This window comes from Protopterus annectens, chromosome 2.part1 (assembly GCF_019279795.1).
Source record: "Protopterus annectens isolate FY-2018-M chromosome 2.part1, PAN1.0, whole genome shotgun sequence".
NCBI classification, from domain to species: domain Eukaryota; kingdom Metazoa; phylum Chordata; order Ceratodontiformes; family Protopteridae; genus Protopterus; species Protopterus annectens.
In genome coordinates, this window is record NC_056729.1 from 465,386,064 (window position 1) to 465,410,193 (window position 24,130).

General features: G+C 40.3%; 1 protein-coding gene across 3 annotated transcripts in view; it reads left to right on the forward strand.

Moving 5' to 3' along the window:
- The window catches only part of LOC122794105 (hedgehog interacting protein), a 942,167-nt gene that overhangs the window by 574,158 nt on the left and 343,879 nt on the right, over positions 1 to 24,130 (forward strand). For all 3 annotated transcript variants that reach the window (XM_044062253.1, XM_044062252.1, XM_044062254.1), the window contains exons 5-6: positions 17,250 to 17,401; positions 19,856 to 20,029. In XM_044062253.1, the coding sequence (XP_043918188.1) occupies positions 17,250 to 17,401; positions 19,856 to 20,029 (326 nt within the window). The remainder of the gene's footprint in view (positions 1 to 17,249; positions 17,402 to 19,855; positions 20,030 to 24,130) is intronic.

Sequence of the window (24,130 nt, forward strand, 5' to 3'; positions counted from 1 at the left end):
CTGAAAGCAAAAGTACAAATCCATGGGAAAGTAATGAAAATAAAGGTTACAAACATATACAAATAAAATGTTCGACTCATAAAATTTAAATGTTGCCAGAATTACAGGTTTTGCAATAAAATGCATTTTCTGAAGGATATGTAGTCTGAAACTTAAATGTCTGTCATTATTTTGTGACTTAAGCCCTCAGTGCTTTTCCAGAAAACCAAAGATTTTATGAGGAACAGATATGAAATATTATTTATTTATTTGCAATTTGTTAACTGGGTTAGTCTAACTGAGCCATAAGGCCCATTTTCAGTGGAGACCCGAGGAGGAAAGCTCCAGGATACAGAATTAACATGAGATTACATACTAGAAAATGTATAACCAAAGAATATAAAAATTAAAAATGCAATGTAGAGGAAAAAAATTAGATAGAGAAATAACAAAGCAACATAAGATATACATCCAGTGAAGAAAAATGTGGCTGAAAGCAAAAGTACAAATCCATGGGAAAGTAATGAAAATAAAGGTTACAAACATATACAAATAAAATGTTCGACTCATAAAAATAAAATGTACAGTGTGAGGAAGCAGAACAGTATGAGCATATTCTTTACATGGAAGCATAATACTAATATTGAATTTTCAACAGATTGAAACAAGTTCTGAAAAGTAGAAGTGGGGGGGAAGTAAGATGGAGCGGTAATAGGAATCATGGAGGATTATGGCAAGGGCAGGATCTTGAGTTCAGGAAGTAATTTTTGACTTCAGTTTTGAAGCAGATGGTACTGTTAATGTTACAAATGTTAGGGTGTAGCCTATTCCAAGTTTGGGACCATGAATTTCTGTAAAGGTGTTTGCCAGCATTTTTATTTGGTTTATAGATATCTAGAAGATTCTGGTAAGAGCTATGATGTGAGCAAGCTGGGATATAAGGGGATACTATGGAAGAAAGAGAGGGACAGGCTAAAGGTTTATTTAGTAGGGAGTGTGTTAGCTGCAGCTAGGAAAGAAGCAGTAGCTGGGGGAATTTAAGCCATTGAAGTTGTTTCAGGGCAAGATAATGATGTGATTTGTATGGCTGGCTACCGGTGAATCTGGCTATGTTGTTATAGGTTTGTTCAGGTTTGGTTAGTAGGGACGACTGGAGATGGGTAGGATAGGAGAGGCATAGAGAAGGCAAGGAAGGAGGAAGGCTTGAGCTAGAGTGGGTTTGGAATTGGGAGCTAGGAATTTGTTACTTATATAGAGAAGACCCAATTTTTGGTTTGTTTATTTTAATATAGTGTTGTATTTTAGCTGGTCATTGATTATAGTACCAAGTAGTTTGGTGTGAGGATCTGCTTTGATAGGGGTGTTATTGACAGAAGTAATGATAAAGATGGATTTATGGTGGGAGAGAGATTTGGGAAGGAAACACAGGAGCTTAGTCTTTTTGGGGTTAAGTATAGGTTGGTGCTCTGTTAGCCATTTTTCCACAGATGAGAAAGTGTTTTGAGTGATGGAAAGAAGGTTTGAGATATCAACTGAGACAGAGATGAGAGTAGAGTTGTCAGCATATAGTATAAGGGAAGAAGTGGTGCAAGAGGATTCTAGCTCATTAGTGAAGATGTTAAAAAGGAGAGAGCCAAGGACTGAGCGTTGACGGATGTCAGTCTGGAAAGGTAGGAAAGGGGAACTGGTGGATTGCCATCTAACAGACTGGAGTCTGTTTGAGAGATAGCTTGAGAACCAGTGAATAGTAGATGGGGGTGAAGTTAAGCTCAGTAAGTTTGGCAAGTAGCTTAGATTAAGAGACAGTATCAAAAGCTTTAGAGAGGTCAAGGAAGATGCAAGATACTAGAAGATTTTTGTCCCTAGCTTCAGCAACAGTGTGAGTGAAGGATAGGAGGGAAATAGAAGTGCTATGATTAGGCCTGAAACCATGTTGAGTAGCAGTCAGAAGATCTCCATGTATTAGGTACTCAAGAAGCTGTTTATGAATACATTTTTCAAGGATTTTGGAAAGTAGACAGAGAATTGCAATGCGTCTATAGTTAGATGGATCTGTGGAGTTACCTCCTTTGTGTAGTGGTGTGGTGTAGAATGATTTCCAGGTATCAGGGACAGTGGATTCTTGAATACATCTGTTTACTAGGACTGAGACAGGATAGGCTATGGAGTAGGCTTCAAGTTTAAGAAAATGGGGAGGGAGATTGTCAGAAGAGGGAGAGCATGGTTTTAGTTTTAGTAGAAGGGATTTTATGTAAGCAGTGAAGAGAGGTTTAAGAGAGAAAGGGGTGATGTTCTTCATGTTTCACTGTTGCAGTCATCACAGTTGGGTTATCTGCCTGCAGGTAGCCCTCAGTCAGCTCGAATACCAGAGACTTAGTATTTCTACATCAGATGCTGTCACTTCTTCCTTGACATCAGGTCATCAGGGGTATAAAAACAGGCAGCCGACGCCATTACATCAGTCTTTCTTGCTGAGGAGGAGCCCAAAGCAGAAGCAGTTTGCAAGTGCCGGTTGGCCGCTACCTGAATTTTTTGTTTTCGAGTTGAATAATCCTGAAGCCTTCTAAAGCTAAGTACCCTGTTGGGGATCCTTTTTTCTTGCTCTAACCGATGTCACAAAAAGTTAACAATCGTCTTGCCTGTGGAAAGCAAATACCTCACAGAGATTTTCATTCTTACTGCGTCACCTGTTTAGACCCAGACCACGACGTCTCTCGCTGTCGGTTTTGTGCCTTGTTTAACACCTGAACCATTTGTTGTCGGGCTCTGTTTGTCGCTAAATTCTTTCACTCTCAATCTCCATATTCTGAAATGGCTTCGGTAAGCCATCCGACTTCTGATCTTCCGAAAAAACATAAGGATAAAGACAGACAGACTGCATAGGTCCAAAACTGCCAATGATGCTTCCGTTAAGCTAGTTGCCAGTCTGCCGTACTCAGTGAGGTGCCTTTGCAGCCCCTGATGCCCGCTTCAGTGGATTCGCAGGCCTCTGCTGAGACCCATTCAGAGTCCAGTATGCCGCAAGATGCTTCTTCGACTATGGAACCAGCGGATGTTTCTACCTTGGATGTGCCGGCACCTGCTTCTGAGGCAGTTTTCTGCTCTACCGATGTTCAAAACAAACTGACGATTTCACTTTTAAACAAAAGTACAGAGTTTCTTAGGCCCAGAGTATGCACTACACCTAGAAAACTGACAGCCAAAGCGCATGCTCAGGCACCCATGCCACAAAAATAAATGCTTAGAATGGCTGAAGACCTTATTACGCTGATTAGGGGAAGCCAGCCTTCACCTGCAGAGAGACAAGAATCCAATCCCCTTCAGGTTCAACAGACCAGGAGAACGATGACTCTGACCTTTTTGATTATGAAGACATGCCCTTATCTGCCTATGAGGATTCAGATGCAGAGGAATCCATTCCCTCTGCCTCCCCTCCAGAGGATTTTTCTTTTTGTGAAACCTTGCATACTTTAAGAGAGCATTTCCATTGGGAATGCTAGGACTATCCTCAGTTTCATGGAATCCAGTCTTACACCAGACAGTTTACCTCCTGCCCCTAGGAAATCAGACAGGTACTACAGAGTACCTGATACTCACAAGTTTCTTTTCAAGAATCCTACTGCTGACCCAGAGACCCAGAGATAATTTCCCAGGGGCCTAAAGGTATTAAGGCTACTACAGCCAAAAGTCCCACCCCTTCGGACTGGGATGCCAGAGCTTTGGACAGATGGGGTAAGAAGGTCTATACCTCTGCAACTCATGCTATCAGGGCATTGAACTGCCAGTTTCACATGCTGAAATACCAGCAACATATTATTGAACTTTTTAAACAAAAAGTGGAAACTTTTCCAGATTGTGCAGAAAATAAAGAATTGCAGGAGTTTATGCACTCTGCAAACCAAGTTAGTAAGCATCATTTGTAGTGTGGCTTTGATGCCCTAGAAGCATCTTGCAGGGCAGCAGTTACTGGCTCTGTACTGAGAAGACATGCTTGGCTGAAGGATCAGACCTTGCCAGATCATGTCAAATCTAAATTACTAGATGCTCCTTTGAATAAGGACTGTTTGGCACCAAAGCAGAAGAGGTTCTTAAAAAGATGGAAGAAAAAGCTAAATCTATGCAGACTGTTAAAGAATTCCTACAAGTGCACCTCCCTAGATTCAGTAGACATTGCCCTTCAAAACACTGGTCCTTTCCGGCCCCCTCCAGGCCTTCCCAAACAAGACCCAAGGGAAACAGACCACCCAGACTAAAGTCTCAGGGTATGTATAGACGGACAGAAACCGATCTAGATACTTTATAAGTCTTGGTGACTTCATCTGTATGCAGGTTTAGTGCATCACAATATGTTATAACAAAAATTTTTTTTTACTTGGGGACCAAAACATGAGTTGTGCATATAATGCTGATTTATTATTTGAGCTTTGAATCTTGAGTTCACCAAATGCTAGCTGCTAGCTATACAATTGTGGACATCATTGGTTGCTCACTGATCTTAATTTTGGGGAACTTTTAGTTTTCCATGACTAACTTTAGCTACTCAAGCTGGTGACGGAAATCAAACTGTCCATCTTTCAATTAATATATCAAAGAATTATGCTATGTTTGTTATACCGAGTTTAGTGGTTTGTATGAATATTAATGTCACATGTGGCTAAGACGAAGGTTGGCTACAATTTTGATCTTTCTAAACAAATATATATGAACATTAATGTGATATGTGGCTAAGACGAAGGTCGGCCATAATTCTGATCTTTTTCAAATACTTTTGAGTGATTCACTTTCACCTATCTGGAATTCATATTTGGTCAGCAAGGCCTTCTTTTCTTTCCGAGATACATATGATCATTAATTGGCCAGATAAATATTCTTAATATATATATATATATATATATATATATGTGACTAGTGGTTGAGATGACAGTCGGCCACTAATTTGATTACTCTTAGTCCTTTTCTAAGGCTTCAATTTTTGTTTGTAGCTTATGTTTCCTCTCTTTGTGGGGTGGTTATGAACAGCATTTGGTAAACTCAACAGGTATTTATATCATTCTGTATATATATATTTATTTATATTAGGTTGACAAACTCTAGTTTGGTGATCCAATTAAAATATTTGTATTAAACTAATATATTACACATATATTATATAGATACAAATGGCACAATAAATAATATTTTTACATTTTTTATATATATGTGTATTTATATATTTGCATAAGAATAATATTGCCTTATTGTGTTGCATCACTTGTTATCATGGATCTCACTGGGATTTTGCAGGGCCTCTCTGCTGACAAAGACAATTTGGATGTTTTTGGCTTACAGCCACCCAATTCTAGTGGTTTTACTACTGACATGGTGGATGCCAAACATCTTTGTAGTGTGTTATTTCAAAAACTGACTAAGAATATGAGAACAATAAGGGCCAACATTTGGCACCTTAAATTGTTTAAAGCATATAAACTTAAAAACATAACACCACGAGGTTTAAGAATTAGAATTCAACCACTGGTGGGTTTAATTGATGACCAGCTGTGAACAGATTGGGCCCAAACAGAACACCAAGCATCTATGCTGTTTGTAGATACACTAATTGCATATTATGAAAGGATGATTGAAACACAGACAATAAAAATTAATGTCAGTTGTCAAGAAGCAAAGACTTATGAGTCTGAAAGCTTTTTGAATAGCCATTTGACCAATTTGGCTAAGGATTTAGCCACATTAGAAGAACAACTCATTAAAAAGAAAACTCAGAAATTCCAAAGAGACATTGCTGAGTATGAAAAAGGGAAACCTTTTGTCATCCAAAAAAGTGTCTGGTTTTCTGATCCCAGTTACAAACCTACCAGCAGAAGGAAGAGACCAAGATCTATACGTAGAAAAACAGTGCAATCACCAAGTGGTACTTCAGAGGATGAATCCTCCTCTGCCACTGATTTTGATTGCCCTCCTAACCAAGATTCTCCAGCTGCCAAACGCAAACAACCTTTAGGCACAAAAAACGTAGAGGGGGCAGAAAACATAGAAAGAAACACACAGAACATACAACAATTGCTACAGAAATTTGTAACTCAATAGATAATGTACACAATATCTCCTCATAAGAACTGTCAGATATACATAATAAAGTACTGAATAAGGGTCTCAATTTTGTACCTACTTCTGTTGTACCTGAGCATGTTTTAGTCAATGAATTGAATAGTTTTTGTAGATTAATCTCAAAATATTTTTTTCAGATACTGAAAACACTCCTAGATCTACTGGGTTTCAGTTTGGAAGATCTGATTTTCAACCCCCATGGATAAACATGTGGCTATATTTAAAGAATGTGTTTTAAAGGATTTGCACTTCTCTCAAGGGTATCAATTAATCAGACATAACCTGACAAAGCAAGAAAACCAAGCATTAAATGAACTCAGTTCTAATCATAATATAGTCATTTTACCAGCTGGCAATGGAGGCGGCATTGTAGTTATGGACTGGGAGATGTATCAGGCTGAGGCAGATAAACGACTATCCCATGCCCGGTTCTATATACACATGATTGTTGATCCTACGCCAAATTTTAAAAAACATATTGATTCCTTCTTAGATCTAGCCATGGAGGAAGGCATCATCAATCAACAAACATGCAAACAACTTAAGGTTTCAAATCTGATCCCTCAGTACCTATATTTACTCCTGAAGATAGATAAAAATTCTACATGTCCACCAGGCAGACCAATTGTATCTGGCAAGGGTTCTTTAACCGAAACTTTGTCTGCCTTCCTGACTCAATACTTACAACCGTTACTGTCCATGGTTAGGTCCAGACTAAAAGATACCACCGAATTTCTGAATATTATTCAGGATACACAATTGGAATCTAACTGGTACCTTTGCACACTGGATGTCACCTCCCTCTACACTAGCATTCCACATGGGGCTGGTCTACAGGCCATTCAATACTGGCTAGAGAAATCTAAATTTATACACTCCTGGTTTCAACAATTTTCTACTTACCATAACAGAACAGTTTTAACTAAAAATATTTTCTATTTTTATGGTAAGTCTTATTGGCAGGTCAGAGGTACAGCTATGGGAGCTTCCTTTGCTCCCATTTATGCTGACCTATTTATGGGGTTTTTTGAAGAGCAGCTAATTTATAACACCAACAACAATTCCTTTTTAGATGAGTTAGACATCTGGAGACATTATCTAGATGATTGTTGGATGGTGTGGCGGGGTGATGTAACATATGTACATGAATTTGTTAGATATCTCAATGATAACAGATGGGATATTAAATTTACACTCAACATTGAATATCAACAAATCATTTTTTTGGATGTAGTTGTTACTAGACAAGAAGATCATACGTTGGAAACTCGGGTACATAGAAAATTTCCAAAATACAATACTTTACTTCATGCTTCCAGTCACCATCCCCGCCACATTACCAAGAACATCCCCAAGTCCCAATATTTACGTATAAAATGTATATGCTCTTCCAAACCAATTCACCATAAGTGTCAACAGGATTTAACAAATAGGCTGGTAACTAGAGGCTACAGCAAAAATGACATTTCCCAAGCTGTAACCCAGGTAAACCAAACTGAGAGATCCCAACTTTTGGAATACCAAAACAGAACTAGTCAACACAAGACACAAGATTCACAACCAGTCAGATTAGTGACAACATTTGGTAGTAACACTTCAAGATTCAGAGATATTATTAACAATGATTGGGATATTCTGCTTGCACATGAACACCTAAATGGAGTACTTCAAGACAGATGTTTATTCTCTTACCGTAGAGGCAGAGCCATTAACTCGTATTTCACTCACTAGAAATGTCACAATCCACCTGTACCTATACAAAAAACATTATTTGGTGATACACTAGTTGGTTGTGTCCCTTGTGGTCACTGTAGCGCATGTACATACATTTTCAAAACCAAAGAATTTACCAGCTGTAATACTTCTAAAGTGTATCAGATTAGAGTTTTTGGTAATTGCAGTAGTGACTGGATCATTTATCTAGCTACCTGCACTTGTTCATTCTTTTATGTTGGACAGACATCAAGACCCTTCAGACATCGCATAAGCAAACATTTAAGTGAGATAAGAAATAAAAAAATTTCCAATGCCCTTTATAAGCATACCACCACACACACAACTGCTAAATTTAATTTCACCATAATAAATAAAATTCAAATGCACAGAACGTCCAAAGCAGGTTGGCGTGACATATTAAATAATAAGGAATCCTCTTGAATTATTAGGCTAGGGGCTTTATTTAGACCTGGCCTTAATGAATTAAGTTAGATGTTGACTTGGTTGTTCTGTCTAACAATAATCTAGTCAGGTGTATCTCTTTAAATATAAAGATATAAAAGCAGACACTAGGATGTGCTCTAATGGAATATTTTGTTGCACTGAGGAAGGCTTGAATCTTCAGCCGAAACCGGTTTGCTTATTATTCTACATAGAGTTGCCACAATAAAGCCTTTATTTATTTTTACCTTCTCTTTGTGCTGGATTACTTGTTCACATTATGCAGAGATCTAAGCAATGGAGTGCCCCCTACCCTAAAGCAGGGAGTGGTAAGCCACATCCTTATGGAAAAACTGACAATGACTTCACTCTATTTCCCAGCCCTGCCCAATTGCTTGTGCCCTTAGGAGGAAAACTTGCCCTTCATGCAAGAAACTGGATGTCCATCACTTAGGACTGATGGGTCCTCAACATTGTATCCCAGGGGTACAAATTTTATTTCCATTCACTGCCAACCCCAGGCGGGTTTCCAAACCTTCCACCAAACCAGTGGGCAGAGGCTCAAAACCAAGTACTTTGCCTGCTCAATATCAGAGCTATTCAGCCTGTTCCTGTAGAACAGATGGGTCAAGGATTCTACTCCAGACTCTTCCTGGTACCCAGGAAAGAGGGCTGTTGGCACCCAATCCTGGATCTTTCAATTCTCAACAACGTCCTGGTGGTACTAAAATTCAACATGCTTACCCTGCAACAGCTTCTCCCTATGTTAGCCAAGGATGCCTGGTTAGTCACCCTAGACTTAAAGGAAGCCTATCTGCACATCCCCATAAGGGAGTCATGCAGGAAGTATCTACGTTTCAGGGCAGGGTCTATGCATTATCAGTTCTCTGCACTTCCCTTTGGCTCATCTACTGTGCCCAGGGTATTCACAAAATGCCTGGCTCCAGCCATTGCATACTGCAGGCAGAGAAATATCCAAATGTACCCATACTTGGACAACTGCCTGATTCAGGTGGACAATCAGGAATTGCTGCTTCAGCACCTGGCATTTGTAGGAAGCCTTCTCACTTCATTGGGGTACACCATCAACGAAAATAAATCACAGCTGGTACCCAGTCAAAAGATTGTATTCCTGGGAGCAAACCTGGACACACATTCCCAGATGGCCTTCCTCACTTCAGAAAAACAGGTCTATCTGACAGACTACTTAAAAAAATGGCCACCAGAACCCAGCTATCTGCCAGACTACTTAAAAAAATGGCCACCAGAACCCAGCTATCTGCAAGAAAAATACTGCAAGCACTAGGGTTCATGGCCTCATGTTTACTGCTAATTCCATATGCAAGACTGCATATGATGAAACTTCAGTGGTACTTAAAAAGTCTTTGGTGCCAACATTCTCAGGACCTGGAAACAGTCCTTCCTATCATACCTTGTCTAAGGACAGAGTTCCTTTGGTGGACAGAAGCATGCAACCACAACAAGGGACTGCCTTTTACTCAACCCCACACTGCCCAGACCCTAACCACAGATGCATCAGACTATGCATGGGGGGCTCACATGGCTGTTGAATTGTATTCAGGGCCACTGGAGCCCAAGTCAAATTCATCTGCACATCAACCAAAAAGGGATGCTAGCTGTGCAGAATGCCCTGACAGCTTTCAGATACCTACTCTTGCCAGGATAGCTGCTGATAAAAACAGACAACATCACAGTTATGTGATATCAACAAACGGGGGGAACCAATTCTTACCCACTCTGCAGGTTAGCCATGGCCCTGGTGGAACACATCCTTGGACATTCAAGTCCATCTACAAGCTCAGTTCCTGCCAAGCAAACAAATCTCACTGGCAGACGGCTTAAGCAGAAGAGTGGAAATTGGAGCCCAGCACCTTCAAACTTCTGACTCAGAAATGGGGGACCCTAGAGTTGGATCTCTTTGTCTCCCCCTACAGCCACCAGCTAAGCAAATTCTGCACCAGGAACCCTCACAGCAGGGCCTGGAAAGTGGATCCCCTATCCTTTCAATGGGAAAACCTCTCAATGTATGCCTTTCCCCCTCTGCCCCTTCTCTCAAGAGTATTACTCAAGATAAAACAAGACAGGCCAAGAACAATTCTGATTGCCCTGGACTGGCCACGCCAGCACTGGTACCCAGTCCTGCAGAGCCTGACAAAGGTGCCACCCTGGCACCTAAACCAGACCCCAACCCTGCTTTCTCAGCAAGAGAGACAGATTTTGCATCCACAATTGCAAACCCTAAATCTTCCACCCTGGCTTATTCCTTAAATAGTATCCAGCAACCCTAAGCAAACAGGTGCTGGACATCATCCTTGAAGCCAGAAGGCCCAGTACAAGGAAATCCTATGCTGAAAAGTGGAAAAGGTATTGTTCTTGGATTCAGTCTAAAGGAAAGGACACAGCACTGCCCTCCTTACCTCTAATCCTGGATTACCTAGCAGAACTACTCCACAGAGGCCTATCCTTCTCCTTCATTAAGATCCTTGCCTCTGCCATCTCAGCTCTTCACAATACTGAGCCACCTCTATTCTCTCACCCTCTCATCAAACAGTTCCTGAGAGGGGCAAACAGCTTAAGGCCACCAAGGAGAGCACCCACCCCTGCTTGGGAACTTAACTTTGTACTGGAAAACCTCACACTTCCCCCTTTTGAACCTGCTACTTTATCGGAGTTAAAATTCCTCTCTTGGAAAACAGCCTTGCTTCTAGCCATCACTTCACCTAGAAGAGTGTCTGAGTTACAAGCACTGGTTGCTGTGGAACCCGTCATAATTTTCCATGCTGACAGGGTTTCCCTCAGGACTAACCCTTCCTTTATGCCTAAAGTGGTGTCCAGTGTGGCTCTCAACCAATCCATCCATTTGCCAACCTTCTTCCCTAATCCTCAAAATAAAGAGGAAAGGATACTGCACTCTTTGGACATGCACAGACAGCTCAGATTCTACCTTGATAGGACTAGGCCTTTCAGAAAATCTGACCAGTTGCAAGTCAGCTTTACAACAGGGGCAGAGAGGGCAAGGCCATTTAAAAACAAATCATTTCCAAATGGATAGCACACTGCATCCATTTCTGCTACAAGCACCATGGAAAACCAACCCCTCTGGGGGTCAGGACACATTTTACTAGGACTACATCTACCTCTACAGCATTTCTCAGGGGAGTCCCTACCAGGGACATCCTGGAAGCTGCTACCTGGAGTTCTGTATACACCTTCACCAAGCATTACCACCTGCCTATCTTTTCCAAATCCAGGGCAGGTTTTGCTATAGAAGTCTTGCAAGGCCTACTAGCCAGCCCTAACTCTTCTTGACTGTCTCCACACTTCCTCAGCGTTGGGAATCAACCCAAGTGTGATGACTGCAACAGTGAAACACGAAGAACATAGTACAGTTGTATACACTTACCATAAATGTAGATGTTCGAGTGTATTCACTGTTGCAGTCCTGGTTTCCCTCCCTCCAGCCCCCTGGTTTTCTCTGTCTCTCCTCTCTATGGCTATCCCTACTGGTACTGGTATTTACTTTTTACTGGTAGTGTTTTCCCCATTATATCCTAGCACCCTATTTGGGAGCTCTTGACATTTGGGGCAAGAAAAACTGATGTAATGGCTTAAGCTGCCTGTTTTTATACCCCTGACAACCTGACGTCATGGAAGAAGCAACAGCATCTCACAGAAAAATACTAAGTCTCTGCTATTAGGGCTGACTGAGGGCTGCCTGCAGGCAGATAACCCAAGTTTGATGACTGCAACAGTGAATACACTCGAACATCTACATTTATGGTAAGTGTACATAGCTGTACTTTCTTGTTTGTTATATGTATGGTATGAGAGTGATATTGAGACTGACAAGTTGGAGTTAGTTTCTGAATAGATTCAATGAAGTTCATAGGTTCATAGTTTCATAGGTTCATACTAGGCTATCTGCCCGAGGGCATTTACAAGCCTAGCCCATAGTTTTGTGGCTTACGCCACCCCTTTAGTATGGGGAACTATACCCATTATTTTGCTGTGCCTCTGTTGAGCAGTGACACTGAGGTAATCCCTGGGGTATATCTGCGATCTCCCATCCATTGGTCAAGATTTCTCTTGAACAAGGCCAGCGAGGTGCTCTGCCTCACATATACCGGGATTTTATTCCACAGCATAGGGAGTCTTTGGGTGATGAATCTATCCCTCCAGCACGTCCTATTAATAGCCGTGTCGAGGTTTAAGTCTCCGCCCTTGTGGCTCTGACGGATCTAGATTTTTGAGGTGAAGCATATTCATCAAATCTGGGTTTGACATGGCCTTGTATGTTAGGCAAAGGTCACCTCTGAGCAAGCGGTGACTGAATAGAGCTGGAGTTCTTTCAGTCGGGCAGCATAGGACAGATGTTTGAGACCCTTTATCCTTTTGGTGAGGAACTTTGTGGCCTCTCCAGCTGCTGCAAGTGTCGGGTCAGATACATTCGAATGGGGCATTGTACTCAATCATTGGTCTGATGAGTGATGAGTATAGGGAGACTATGACCTCCCTTGATCTAGATGAGAATCCCTTCATGATAAGGTGGGCAATGTAGAAGGTCTTCCTAACTACTTTAGCTACATGGGTGTCGAATGACAGACTACTATCAACCTGGGTCCCCAGGTCCCTGATAACTTTTTCTGTACTCAGTGGATTGCCACCTATTTGGTAGCTACGGGTAACCTTGTTTTTCCCGAACGGTATGACTATGCACTTTTTGGCATTTAACTTTAGGCCATGGCTCTGGCACCAGTTATCCGTTTCTGTGAGACCCTTCTGAAGGATATATGTGTCAGATGTGTTTTCTACTATGGCGCCCAGTTTGCAGTCATCTGCAAACTTTGTCAGCCATAACCCTCCTGTGTTTGCTTGTACTGGAAAAGTAGATGCCAAACAAGAGTGGGCCCAGGACTGAGCCCTGTGGTACACCACTTGTGACAGGCTTTGAGTCTGACATGGCGCCAGCAACTCTGACCCTGTGGGTTCTGTCACTCAGCCAGTTTGCAACCCATCTTGTGATGTATGGGTTAACATTTAAGCTGATGAGTTTTTCAATGATACCCGAGTGGGGTATTGTATCAAAGGCCTTCGCCAGATCGAGGTAGGCTGTATGGACTGCCTTTCCCTCATCAATGGCTTTGGTGACTGTTTCGAAAAAGTCAACCAAGTTTAGAAGGCATGATCTGCCTTTGACAAAGCCAAACTGGGATGGATCCAAAGTCTGCAAATTCCCTATGTCTTTATTTATGAGGTCCATTATGATCCTCTCCATGGCTTTGCAGATAAGGCTTGTCAAGCTAATGGGCCGGTATTTTCCAGGGTCGGTGGAGGCACCGCCTTTGTGAAGTGGGACCACAGTTGCAGTGCGCCACTCCCTGGGTACGTATCCAGAGGTAAGACTATGATGTGTGGGTATTAAATTAGGTGGCAGTTTCTTGGTGAGTTTTTGTTAGGATAGGAGTTGGAGGTGGTAGGCTTACCTGGTTACAAGATTTTATTGATGGAGTGCCAGAAGTTTTTGGGGTTAGAATTATGGGTGAATTGGGCATTAGGCAAAAATCTGGACATTCTGTGAAAACCTGACAGGTATGGTGGGTGAGCTTGTACTAGGATCCATTTCAGACACAACCCTGGTGTAAGAACACACAGAAATGTAAGCAAATACATCACAGATCATCATGAGCTAAAATCGGCTTACAAAGTAATTACATCCTGTATTCTCCTGAGAGAACAAGTTTCAGTGAAATGCAGGCAATTACTACAGTTGTAAAACAGCTACATCAACAATATGCACAAGCAATTATGTCTCAGTTTACAGCATACAAAAGTTATAAAGTTATTATATAATATTCAATTATAACTTTCTATTAGTATCAGTAGTACAGAAAACAGTCAGTTACTTGCCGTAAGATCTACTAGATTAGCTTTTGTTTGCTTATTAACTAGATTATAATAGACTCAGTGAAGAGATGTATTTACATATACAAAGGTGTTATCTACTGACAAGAAAGCTGCAAGATGAAAGGGGATGTTGTAAGTCTTCCTTCTCTATGACTAGGTGTCCTTAGCCTTTGCCAATGCATTTATATGCTGATTCTAGGTGTTTGTGGAGCTTTTTGCTAAATTCTGTGTAGTTATTAAGACTACTGAATTCTGAGGGAAGATGGTTCCATTTAGCAGGAATATTTTTTAAGAAGTTCTTTTCTCCTCTGGAGAAACTGAAGGGCAGACAGTTTAGAAAGGGTTTTGTCATCTTGATTTCATAAGGAGCATGGACTGGATTTAAGTCTGAGTCTACTTTTGAGGAAGGAACAGAAAATGTTCTTATACTTTTTATGCAAAATGTACTGTCAGAGTAAGTGACAGTAATAACTGTATAACCTGTATATTTGGAAAAACTCTTGAATCTGAAAAAAAAAATAACTCACATGCAGTCAAACTACAGTGTAATGCTCCTTCTTACCAGTAATGGCTCATTCTTATCCCTCAACCTAGTTTTCTGGCACAGGAGTTGGATGGTTTAGGGAAACAATGCCACAGTTCCATGTAAACAATGAGTGTGCGTGTGTGCGTGTCTGTGTGTGTGCGTGTGTGTGCGTGTGTGTGTGTGTGTGTGTGTGTGTGTGTGTGTCTGCACGTGTGTGTGTGTGTGTGTGTGTGTGTGTGTGTGTGTGTGAGTGAGATGGGGAAGCAACACTGAGGTAACCTAGTCCATAGTGCACTTCTACACAACATATGGCATAAAAACTAAACAAAAATAATGTTTTAGGAATGTGTGGCTAGGTTAAACTAGCAATAATCAATGTTAGGAATGTGGATTGTGCAGTATTTACCTACTTGTAGTTCCATTAGATGATTCAAGTTTCAACTTCATGACCTGTAGCACTGTTGGGTAATTACTGTACAATATGCACCCTCAGCAATGATTACTGTTTAATTATACAGTACGAGGACGTATGGTAATAAAACTACAGTTCAGAAATTAGAAATGTGTAGCATGGCTCTGGGGGTCAATCCTTTATAAACCTCATCTCAGTTACACACACAAACTGCATAATGCCTGGCTAGTACAGTGAAAGCATGAACAAATTGGATTTCCAACCCATTGGTAAACATTTTAATGTCTTACATTACTCATTTTTCAGTCATTTGAAAATCATTTGCTTCCTATTTCACATGGAGCACTTTAACACTCTATCTGAATAAAATGTATTGCTTTGTATCATGCAGGTACTACTGCATATGTGATGTATGTGCTTAGTACTCATACAGTTTAATAAAGAACCATATAAAATCAGTATTAAACAGTGCTGGTTGTTATAATTGCTATAATACTTGTCAGCGTAGAGTTATTTTGGGATTTGCTTCTTCCTTGTCTAAGAGTTTGGCCCTCAGGATCTAACCTAGCCATTCAGGAGTAAATCCCGCCATACAGTCAACACCTGTTGTGTATTATGGCCATAGTACTGAATATGTGATAACAGTATAAATGCTACTGCTGGGTACGGTACTTGAGGATTCTGTACTGTCAGTGTGTGCTTTTCCTTTATGTGGCATTGCGGCAGGTCCCTGCTAAATGGTTTGTCGGCAGGTGTTGCAGTGTTATTGAAAGAATCAACAGCCCGTTTTACGGGAGTACGGGATACCTCTAGCTTCCTGATCTAAAACCTAGTTGTTTATGTTGGAAGGTGCCTGAGTATTTATGTATACTTCATGATTAGTCTTTCATTGCTTGTAAACTACTTTGGGATACATTGCATATGGGTGTGCGATTTATTTCCTTCCCTTGAGCTATTTGTGAACTGACCAATGCATTTTATTTTGAATGTCTGTAATAAGTACAGTAAATAATTCATGTGATATACTACTGCACGCAATACAGCTAGCAACTATAGTTCAAGATGTATAAAAATGCAGAATATTTAATTTGTAGTGTTTTGTAAATACGTAACATCTTGTAGGCAAAAATGCTTCTTTTTTAAAGTTGAGCAGTTAACTGACTCGAGGAGTGTTAAGGTACATGACATGTATGTGCATTTTATAGGAATGAAAAGCATGTCTAACTGCTACATGTACCAGCTGAGCATAACTGCTCATGAGTCTAATATCTTGGGTGTATATGCCACAGCCACAGTATGATTTTGATCAGTTAAAGTAAGGAGCAAATAAAATCAAGGTAACCCTTAACAGAAGGATATTGCAAGTACGTAATGTTATTTTGTGCTCTGCAAAGTATCAGTTCAGTGTATTGAAAAGTGTAAAACTGTCACAGATTTAGTTCTGCTTTGTCTGCACATGGTTTTCCTGATAATATCTGAATTAGCAATGCAAGTTTCATGCACTGAAAAAGACTCCTAATTTGCTGCAGAAAGCTTCACATTAAATAGCTCCTTATTAGCTACATTATGTTAGCTGTAACTAACAGACCACCATGGTAGCAGCGACTGATGTAGTTGCCTCCAGGGTAAAACAAAGGTTTATGCATTACACAAGCAGTTGAACTGTTTTCTAAACATATTGCCAAGACAGTGAGAGTTGGCAGCCAATGCTGTGTTTTAGGTTTTGGGATACTTGGATAAGGAAAGACTGATGATTACGGACCTTTTTATTTCTCCTCTGTGGACTATAAGCACCCTAATAACTTTGCAAAGAATTCTTCTCAGCACTTAAACCTGTCTTCATGGATACCCAGAGATTACATACACAAATCACTTCACAAAAGTGCTGCAAGAGGCCTTGTGCATAGATAACTGCACAGGACAATTGTCTCACACTAACACTTAAAAAGTTCCCTAAAGTGAAATGGTTTATAATCTTTTTTGTCAAGTAGTCGGGGTAAAAAGAAAGGGGAGTTTCGACACAGATTATCCAAAAAAAAAAATAGAGAGATGAAGAAGAAAGAAACTCTTTTTGGGTTCTAGCAGAAAATACAATAAAGGACATAATTAACTTCACAATTCTTTGTGTTTTTCATTTGACTGCAGGGAGGAGATGAAAGAGGACTGTTAAGCCTTGCATTCCATCCCAATTACAAGAAAAATGGAAAGCTGTATGTGTCTTATACCACCAACCAAGAGCGGTGGGCCATCGGACCACATGATCACATTCTCAGAGTAGTGGAGTACACAGTATCAAGGTAGAAAAATAGAAGCATAATAATGGTATTTATAGCATATCATTTCCACTTCTTTTTCATTAAGCAGATCACTTTTAACATAGCTGTTTATTTTGATAATACTGCCTGTTTTCAACACGCAATGTAAAAGTTCAGAGTCATAAGATCAAGTATTGCAAACTACTGTAAATCTTTGTTTACTAAGAAGAGTTTCTAAAAAGTTACTGATGTGGGGTGTGTGTGTGTGTGTGTGTGTGTGTGTGTGTGTGTGTGTGTGTGTGTGTGTGTGTGTGTGTGTGTGTGTGTGTGTAAGACTGAAAATAGACATTCCATGTGCCAGTTCCTAAGGCTACAAATAGAAGACCATGTTGCAAATTTTGTTGTATTGTTCTGTACTGTGAGCAATAGTACCCAAGTCTGTGTGGCAGTTGGGATTAGTATAATGGTTAAGGTGTTTGACTCACAAACACAAGGTACTGTGTGTGATTCTCACCTCTGGGAGGGAAATTGACTTGGCTTAGAATGGCCTGTTAAGAAAGCTAGCCTAGTAATTAGCTATGAAACCATGAATCTAAGGGAAAATGAACATTTTATGGGGTATAGAAAATTTACACCTGGCCTGGAACCCATGTTCCTTATGGACAGGTGACTTATAAATGCCTGGAGCTCAGTGTCCTATTTGGACAGGACATCATTACTCTTTAGGGGAAAACTTGGCCAGGCTTAGAAAGTAATTTAACCTGGTAACAATGTATAAATCTATGAATTCCACTAAAAGGCACTTGCCATCAGGCTAATTGCTAACACCAGCAACAAAAATGCAAATACAGAACCAGAGGCAGAAAGTCAAATACTCCTTTCTCTTGCTCACTTTAAAACAAAAGTGTTTACTATTTATCCTGGTAAAATAAATGAAGAACACATTTGTATGTATAGACGAGGTCCAAAAATATGTTTGACATCCTTAAGATCATTTGTTGTATATTCTACAGCAGAAATGCCCTGCTTAGAACTTTTCACTCATACAAGAGTAAATTTGGCTCTGAGGGCTAAGTCTTACTATCGTTTTGGGTGTACGTGTGTATATAAGAAAAATATTTGATTGTGTGGGGTCTGGCAAGTGTTACTTAGATCTGTAGGTGAGAGACAGAGAGAGAGAGCATGTGGTTGTGTGTGTGTGTGTGTGTGTGTGTGTGTGTGTGTGTGTGTGTGTGTGTGTGTGTGTGTGTGTGAGAGGGAGAGAGAGAGAAACAGAGATGGAAAATGAAAGAGAGAGAGAGAAAGGTGTGGCGAGATAGCACATGTATATTTGTGGAATGAAAGGCAGTTTTCTGTTTTGCCAAGGTTGCCTGTCTCAAAAGAAAATGTTTTTCTTAGCTCAGGACAAGACAAGTAAACATTCAGTAAGACAAGTCATATTCCAGATCAAGTATTCTCTGGAACTGCTTTAGCACAGCTATGGTATCTTTAGCATAACGTGTTTTGGTAGACACATATGAATTTGTGCCATAGCTGTTTATGTGTAGAATCCCTCAGAACTAGTCAGAGCACAAAACTGAATAGCATACAGCACTATGACACTGTAGAGAGTTTCAAACCTGTTGGCTTTTACTGGGCAAGATAATTAGCAGAAATCATGAAGTGCAAACTAAAAGGCTGCAGTTCTGTGTTGTAGTTGCATTGCTGGTTTGTGATGTAATTAGCCAGCTTTTCCAAGACTGGAGTATGAACTTCAGACCTGGACCACCCAGTGTACTTACAACCCGGCAAAAAGAAATAACAAAACAACAAAACCATAACAAAATAGCAAGCGGTGAAGGATACATTGGTGAAGAAAAATAGACAGCAATTACCTATTGCTCAGAAATATCTTTTCTTTAATGTGACAGTGACTGGGGTATGTCATGTTTTCGTAACGTAGATTGCAAACTGTAAATCACAGTTTGGGAACATAAATATAATTTCTGTAATACACCTCAGGAAAATTGAATCACATCAATCTTGACAAGGCACCAGTGCCAACATTTTAAATGAGTTACAGTAAACAAAACCTGTAGACTGTTTTCTAATGTAGTCAGCCAGTGTTATTTTTGATATTAAGCTGATTACTGTTTTAACTGCTACAATGCAATTCAACATTTTGACATTAACTAAATATTGTCTTGCAGAAAGTATGAACAGATGGCTAGAAGATAAAGTATAGAAAAACTGTGACAGATATTGCATGTCAAAATTATATGCAAGACATTTACATTGGCTACAGACTGCTGAGCTTGAAAGGTTGAAAACACCATCCTTAATTATAGAATTACTACCCAAACACATTATTTTAGTCTGATGTAGATTATTGCTGTTATGAACATTACAGATAAATAAGTAGACTGCATGCTTGGCTAGTTTCATTACTTTTCTATTAAACCTGTTGAGCAATGTGAATGTTCTTCAGTAAATTAAACGTGTGTCTGTATTTTTTAGGAAAACTCCTAATCAAGTAGATACCAGAACAGCAAGAATATTGATGGAAGTAGCTGAGCTGCACAGAAAGCACTTGGGAGGTCAACTTTTCTTTGGTCCTGATGGTTTCTTGTACATAATGCTTGGAGATGGCATGATCACATTGGATGATATGGAAGAAATGGATGGACTCAGGTATCTCAGTCACTACCAGATTTATTCAGTTGTTTGGATTTGTTTCTTCCTATTTAATTTTTCATAAAACATATATTCTAAACTGGTATGGCATTACTGCAAGCATAACATTTGTTATTTTGGAAAGCTTGCAGTCAACATATGGAACGCCAGTTTTATATCATTATCTTGAACGGAGATGCATTTCTGCATCCTGTACCCTTTTGATTCTGATTATCCTCTGATGGCTTGAATTTTTCTCAACCCCATATTACGCCCCCCCCCCCCAAATACACACACTCACACTGGACTGAGGGACTCCCCCTCCCCCAAAATTGGTTGTATGAATTAATTTTGAAATCAAGGAAGGCAGTGAGGAGATTAGAGATAATGGTGTATAGTGTCATTAATACTACTTACAGGGCTTGGCACTCAAGGGTGAGTGCACTCTTGTGCAAAACAAGGGCATCACCTGCTTTGCCAGTTGATGTACTACCAATTGATGTAGCCTCCAGTCACCTTGCTCATTTGATTTTCACATGCTAACACCCTTGTTGTCTACTTCCAGGCCTGTTCCTGACACTGACTTAAGGTATATACCCCAAGCAAATTCCTGCACACTTCCATAGAGAAAAGTGAGCAGGTATGAATCCTGTCATTCCCGCTTCCCTTCCAGCTAGTTCCTTCATTGCCTGCCTCACTAATCAAACATAGGTTGCCTGGGTCATGGTAAAATCTCTTCATGTTTAATTTGAAGCAAGTTCCAACACTAACTTTATTGCTTTCTCTGAAAAGAAATTGCATCTAACCTGCCTTTGCCTTGAGATTTTTCAGCAGTCAGAACTTGACAAAGTATTTCAAATGAATCCTCAGAAATGTACTGAGGCAGCATTGCATTCTTTATTTGTATGGGGTACATCCACCTAAGCCCCTAACATTTCTGTAAAATATGCCACAGCATTAATACATTGTCTTCATCAGCTTATTTCAGTGCTGTGTATTCCTTATCAAAGTTTTTCATTGTCCCTTATGCATGAATGGCTGCTTTATTGACTTGAATCTAAGCTATCACAAGGTAAACAAGCTTTACTGCTTAATTAGTTTACATTTCTTTTATATCTGTTGGCTGTAAGTTATTCTTCTGCCATCTACCAGATGGCATACTTTTATTCCAACCTGTTCATAATTTCTCATATAAGGACATTAAACAAAGCTTTTTCCACAGCATTTCAGCATGACTGATTCCCTAAACATTTTTTTACTCTGAGCTAACTCACTTCATACCCTCCTATTGACTTCTTTCTTTCACTCATCCATTTCCTAAATCAGTTTATCGTCTTCTGGTCTACTGTAATATTTTCATTATGGAAATGGCCAAAACCAAAAACCCCTGACATACAGATAAGCCATATTTGATTATTCCACCCCTCTCCTAGTAAACTGTCAGAAACAAGGTGCTCCAGTCTGCTATTAAAAATAATCAGACCTGTCCACTGTGAAGTTGACTTGCTTTGAACCTTCAGCTACACCAAATTCAAGATGCCCTGTAATTCATCATTTCACAGTTAAGATGAGATTGAATGATCTCTGGATTTCCAGTTTAATCTTTACATACAGCTTTTCTGAAGGGAAGTTTCTCCAGTACCTCCATTACTGTCCAAATCATTGAACACAGAATGTAGAAGTGCTGATGACATTGTCAGGATTTTTCTTAATATTCAAGAGCAAATCTCTTCTATTTCTATTTTATAGCCCGTGTTCAGGTTTGGCAATTGAGGTAGGGCTGTGTGGTATAAATGAACTAGCATTTACAACCTTTAAATGTCTGCTTATAGACAGACTAATTCAAAGGATTACAAAACCCTACATTTCAACATAGTATGTTCAAAGGCGGGCAATAAATATTTTGAGAAATTAAGGGGTGATACATGCAGAACATGAATTTGGTATTAAGTAAATTATTAAACCATTATATGTTTTATATATATATATATATATATATATATATATATATATATATATATATATGTGTGTGTGTGTATGTGTGTGTGTGTGTGTGTCTGTATATGGGTCTATTTCTAAATTTCAAAGTTTCAAAACGTTGAATTTCTTATGGTCGAGATACTAGATCAAATGTAAATAAAAAAAAATAAAAACAAAAAAATCTATGTGATGTTGTCTATCTTCATCTGTTTTTGACTTGTGGGTCTACGGTTCCGATCCTTGGAACAGATCTGGCTGATATATAGCTCGCGTCAGCCAAAAATCTCTCGAGCTGCTAGTCTACCCACAATGCCCCTCTCCACATTACCTCAGATCTCATTTGCTGCTCTTATAACAAGACACGTCAGCCATCTCTCTCTCTCTTAGCTAAGTAAAAGTTTTTATTTAGTCTCTTTCCTTAATAATTCTCTGAAAACTATTTATTCTCTAATTTTAACAGTCTTGGTCTAGCCTTAGTGAGTATGTGGTTTCCCTTTACCTTTGGTATTTTTTCCCTCTACCATCATTGGTAGTCCCCCCTCTATCTTTACCATTGGTTATCTTTCTACCATCACTGGTAGATTTCTTCTTGTGGTGTGACTGAATTTTTTTCTCTTCTTTCTTCATTCTTTTCTTTCTCTCTGCCTCTCCTATCCTTTTTATTCAGGATGATGGCGGAAAAACCTAAAAGCTCCACTACGGGCTTCAAACAATGTACAGAGTCTGGCAGAAAAATGCCAAACTCTGATAAACATGAATGCAATGTGTATTGCCTGGGTGTTCCCCGCTTGACTGTTGATTGTACAATCTGCCAGGGTTTCAGCAGCAGAACTCTGGCAGAGAGGAAAAACAAGCTCATTCTCAAAGGGCTCCTTAAATCCCCATTCGAAGAAGCCTTGTCTAAGGACGACCAGTCTCCTCCAGCCTCTGGATCAAAATCCTCCCGTTTGGTGCTGACGTCTCCCTCAGTATTTACTGTTAAGAAGCATAAACATGCATCTGAAGGTTCCTCTTTGGAATTGAAACCTAAAATTATGAAGCTTTTGTAGAGGTCTGTATCTTTGGCACCAAGAACCTTACTGATGCCTTTGACACTGACCAGGACACTTACTAAATCCTTGACCACTACCATTCCAACCATGTCTACGGTTCTTACACAGGCACTGCTATCCCCCACAGTCCTGCATATGGTGCTGAAGCCTGATGTTTCCACTCAATCCAGAACCACTTATTCCCCCTCCTTGGATCCCTTCATTGGACAACTCCCTAGCCCTTTCCTGGAGAGACCCAAGACTCCTTCTGGGTCGTAGGTTCGCTCCACAGAAGTCAATTGGAAGTGGATATTGTAAGGTTGGTGGATCAAATCCTGACAGCCAGGGGTCTTCCTTCATCTTCTCAACCCCTTCTCCCTTCTGGTGCAGGTGCTTCCATCCCTATGACCCCTTCTTATTCTTCTCTTCTGACCTCTTCACAGGCTTTATAGCTCTCGACTCCAGCTTCACCGGTACCAAGGGCTTTGGCACCAACAACTTTCTTGTCTTTGATGCCGAGTCCGAGTCTGATGCCTTCATTGCCTTTGGCACCATCGAGTCCTCAGGACTATGTCTTCACCATTGGGCCTGAGGGGTTCGAGCCAGCCCTGAGTTTTTCTATCGGGCCGGCCTTACCTCTTAGAGCTGTGCCAACAGAGGATCCCTCCTTGGTTCCAGTTTGTCAGGTGGATCTCTCGGGATGGGGTGTGACCATGATTCCAAGTTTGTCTGTCTTGGTTCTGGGCTGCCATCCCTCCTCAGAGGGCCTGCTATTCAAACCATGGAAAGAGCTTTGACCACTGCCTCATATCAGGTGCCTCCTGTGTTACCAGAGTCTCTCCGTATGACCCCAGGTCTTTCAGTCGACCCCTGGACAGCGAGTCCCAGGGTCACTAGAATTACCTACTACAGGCATCCCCTTTTCCAAGTTCTCTTCAGATATTCCCACTGAAGAGCCTCCTCAGAAAAGATTGTGTAAGAGGAAACACCTTGAGTCTCCCAAAGAATCCGTCAAGGAGAACATGGATATCAATGAAGGGGAGGGTACCCCACGATCACCCCTGGAAGACATCTCCTTCAGAGACATTCTTGACATCTTGAAACAGAG